The 4,167-nt window shown below is 35.1% G+C and overlaps 1 protein-coding gene across 1 annotated transcript; it reads left to right on the top strand.

Moving 5' to 3' along the window:
* Positions 1–513: 513 nt before the first annotated feature.
* LOC118709362 (60S ribosomal protein L36-like) lies at positions 514–879 on the top strand. Its single transcript, XM_036421400.2, has one exon. It carries the CDS (start codon positions 562–564, stop codon positions 877–879), a length of 318 nt encoding a protein of 105 aa, XP_036277293.1. The 5' UTR covers positions 514–561.
* The last annotated feature ends 3,288 nt before the right edge of the window (positions 880–4,167 follow it).

The raw sequence follows: 4,167 nt of genomic DNA, 5'->3' as shown, positions 1-4,167 counted from the left end.
CCCCTGACTCAATGCCAGAGCTCCGACTTCATGCTGCCCGTATTCTATCCATGTTCGGGAGCACCTATCTTTGTGAACAGATGTTTTCAATAATGAATCTGAACAAAAACAAGCACAGATCACGCATTACCGATGACAACCTCCATGCTGTTTTGCCGGTTGCTACAGCCCAAGAAATAAAACCGAACATTGACTCATTGATCCGGGAAAACGGTGTCAGACATCTAGCCAGAAAACAAAACAATGAGCATTTTAGGTACATTCCAATATTACTGTTTTGCTTGATACCAATATTACTGTTTTGCTTGATAGCATGTGAGTTGGTTAACAGCACTGTTAAGGAAAAGATTGTTCCACTCATTTTAAATTCACATTTCTGGTTAACATTGTCAGTTTATGACTGTTCAGTAAACCATTCGGCCCGCGATTTAGGCTGGATTTTAGATTTTGGCCCCTTCTCTGATTGAGTTCGACACCCCTGCTCTATCCACTGAGCCTAAGGCTTAAGAATATTTTTTGCTTGTTTCCCTTCCCCCCAGCAGCCATTGAGCAGTAGCAGCCATGGCTCAGAACGACCCCATGGCCCAGCGCCTCAATAAGGGCCACAAGGTGACCAAGAATGTGAGAAAGCTGAGGCATAGCCGCTGCTGTGGGTGCTTCACCAAGTACGTCCAGTTTTTACAGGACATGATCCAAGAAGTGTGTGGCTCTGCCCTCTCTGAGCAAAGCACTATGCATTATTCAAGGTCTCTTAAGGACATGAGGGCCCTGAAGTTGATCAAGAAAAGGGTGGGGACATACATTTGTGCCAAGAGGAAGAGAAAGGAGCTGAGCAATGTCCTTGCAGCCATGAAGAAGGCAGCAGCCGAGAAGGGTTGAACCCTATCCGCTATGTAATAAAACCTGTTGAGGGCGGGGAAAAGAAAGAAATTAACATATTTTGCTTACAATAATAGTTATTTAGTACATATTGCCACACACTTAAAGCTGTTTCAACCAAGAAGTTATAATAAAACCATAAAAATGTGAAATATAGCATTTCTGATGTCTTCAAGGAAATTAGAACAGATACAGTCTTTATTATAGAGCAGACACAATTGATTTTAGACTTGATTCCTTATTAAATCTTTATTATCTCTCCTCCATGTTCTGAATGAAAAATACAAATTAGAGAACTATGGGAAATAATATGAGTGGTACAATATATCTTGTTATAAAACACTAAGTTTGGTAGTAGAATATGCCATAATTGCCAAGGAAGATGTTAAGTAGTCCTATTCAATTGGAAAAGGAAAGAAAAAAATAAAATAATTCTGATCATGAGGATAAATGCTTTCCTGAGGTGGCAGTATTTTCAGAGAATAAAACAAGGGAAAGTAGAGACTGTAAAACAAAAGTGAATAACAAACAACTTTTGATAATCAATTTAAATTTTAAAAAATTATTAGAAGAGGCTGTTTGGTTTTTCTTCATTAGAAAGGTATTTTTTAAAGAGATTTTTAATTATGCAAATACATATGAGGGATAAAATAAGTCATTATTTTAAAATCAAGAATAAAGTGATATAATAAATATGAAAACACTTTGATAAAATAGAACTACAAATGTTCTTTTTTATCTAAGTGTTTTTCTACCATGTTTTATGTTTATCAAGATGCTTTTCTTGTTATTATTTACTAGAGGCCTGAAATGAAATTCATGCATGGATGGGGTCCCTAGGCCTGGCTGGCAATCAGGGCCTGCTGGGGCCTTCCTGCCAGCTGCTGGCTGCGGACCAGGGCCTGCCAGGAGGTTGGCTGGTGCAGGGAGGGACCAGGGAGACAGGACACAGGAGATTGGCTGTGAGAGTTCACTGGCCACCAGGGGACAGTTCCTGCATTGAGCGTCTGCCCCCAAGTGGTCAATGCATGTTATAACGACTGGTCATTCGAGTTATTCTGACATTTCAATTGCTTAGGGTTTTTGACAATAATAAGCTATGCATATTTAAACATATATTTGCTATTAATGTTAAGACCAATATAAAATTTAACTTTTCTATTAGAATTTTTGATAAAGGTATTATTTCTTTATCTATGCTAAATTATGCAATTGCTTTCAGTTTTTGCTCAAAAAGTGTATTATTTCAATTAGTAATTAATAAAAAAATTGTTTTTACCTGCTCCACAAAAATGAAACTCTAACCATAATCTTAGTAATTTTATAGTATTCCAAGGAGGTTTTCTAGCATAATTTATTTTATTCCCTTTTTATCTTAGTAAAATATATATATGTGGATAATTATTCATTATAAATAATCTTTGCCTATAAATATTACTGTACCTGAAGGAAATGAACTAGTCAGTGGAGAAGGTAATTTGCAAATTCAAATTTAAAAATTTAATTAGCTAATTAAAGAAACCCCATTGCTTTGATTTATTTGATAGAAACATTGGTATTTGTTTAACTTTTGAAGTTAGTGTCAATATTATGTTTTATCTGTTTGAGACTCTGATTTCTTCTCCTTACTATTTCTCCAAGAAATTAAAAGTATAAAAAGAACCTTTTATGTTAATATCCTAAATTTCTTGTTTTGACTCCTGACTAAGCCTCCATCTTTTTTTTTAAATTATGAAAACCTAGAAACTGTACTACCAAAATACATAATTTAAACACATTTGCACATGCTTTTACTTCCAGGTGAGAAATGAAACAGTATTACTGAGAAAATTATTAGAAATATGAACTACATCTCAGTTGTGATTGCCTTAAAATCGATATTCTTTTATTTGAACAAACAGCAGCAAAAATCATTAAGGTAGAACCCTAGCAAGTCAGGTTAAATTATAGCTCAATTGTGAATTTGTTAGATCATTTGAACAAATTGTTTCAACAATTTCCATTTCTGCCTCTTGTAAAGTATTATAAGCATAATCATCCTTGCTGGAAGCCATGGCATAGAAGAACATATTTTTGGGAAACTTTCCAGATTCTTATCATTATAAAAGAGGAAAGATACTATTTACAAAAGTACTATCTGTCAAGAGATAAATTTTATCACATATACTTGAAGTCATGTCCTTATGGCTATGTGGGTAGCATTCACATAAAACTTCAGAGGAACAAGTACTTCACAAAATAAAACCAAGAGCAGGCTTTAAAAAACCATCAAGACCCTGAGGAATAAAGCAGACGAATCGATTTAAATGCCTGAGTCCTCAGGATTCTTATTTATTCCACATAGTGTCTAAAACATGCCAACACCGAAAGTTCTTTTGCTGGTCTTTCTTTAAATTTCCCAAGTGAAAAACCATACTCAAGAAGCAAAATTTAATTTAGAAGTAGCTACACCGAGAAGCCAGGACATGACTGGTCATGTTAACATGCTTGTCTGCTTCTGCCTTGCGCTAGCCGCCTGACTGCCCCTCCTAGCACCCAGTTGTCCCAGGGACGGTGTTTCCATGACTATCATCCGCTGCCTCTGAGCTCCTGCAGCCTATTAAGCAGAAACCCTCTGCTGTTTCTGAGTAATAGAGCGCTTGTAAAACCACACAGTTATCTTTCATAGCTTCAATTTTCCAAGAATTTGACCACTAGCAAAAAACAGCCATTTACCTGTTTTCATAAATAATTTTTTCATTTTTTTCATTTGTATTACTTTCATGGTTTTTCAGATATTATTACATCTGCTACTCCTTCCTCCACAATGGATATATTTCCATTAGTGGTTTTTTTTTGTTTTTTTTTAATCTAAGTCGCTTTAAATCTCAGCTTAGCAAGATTGCTTGAAGACAAGGATAATGTAATATGGTTGTTATTTATGGTTTTAAAAACAAACAAACATGGCTTGTATAGATTTTTCTAAACTGATGTTTGCTGTTAAGATGTTCATGCATTTGTTTATTCTAAAAGATAATTGAATAAAATAAAATATAATTGAAGACCTTGGGGTATACTTAAACTCCCACCAATGAAAGGTGCTAAAAATGATGAACAAATGAATAAATTGTAGATTCCTGTCTACAAAGCCATTTCTATCTTAAGTCAAACTGCTCTCTGAAAAACTGATTTCTAACTCTTGGAGAGGGCAACGAATACAGCTGGGTTAGTATTTGTAACTTTGCATTAAGAAAGTGTAGGGGATCCAAGCAATAAGATAATCAAGAGTCCTAAGCTTGATACTAATAT

The sequence above is a fragment of the Pipistrellus kuhlii genome, unplaced genomic scaffold, assembly GCF_014108245.1.
Source record: "Pipistrellus kuhlii isolate mPipKuh1 unplaced genomic scaffold, mPipKuh1.p scaffold_m20_p_1, whole genome shotgun sequence".
NCBI lineage: Eukaryota > Metazoa > Chordata > Mammalia > Chiroptera > Vespertilionidae > Pipistrellus > Pipistrellus kuhlii.
The sequence above is the reverse complement of the archived record's forward strand: the minus strand, read 5'-3'. Positions and strand labels throughout refer to the sequence as shown.

Excerpts from the sequence above, each read along its gene's own strand:
- LOC118709362 (XM_036421400.2), top strand. The coding sequence starts at position 562 with ATGGCTCAGAACGACCCCATGGCCCAGCGCCTCAATAAGGGCCACAAG.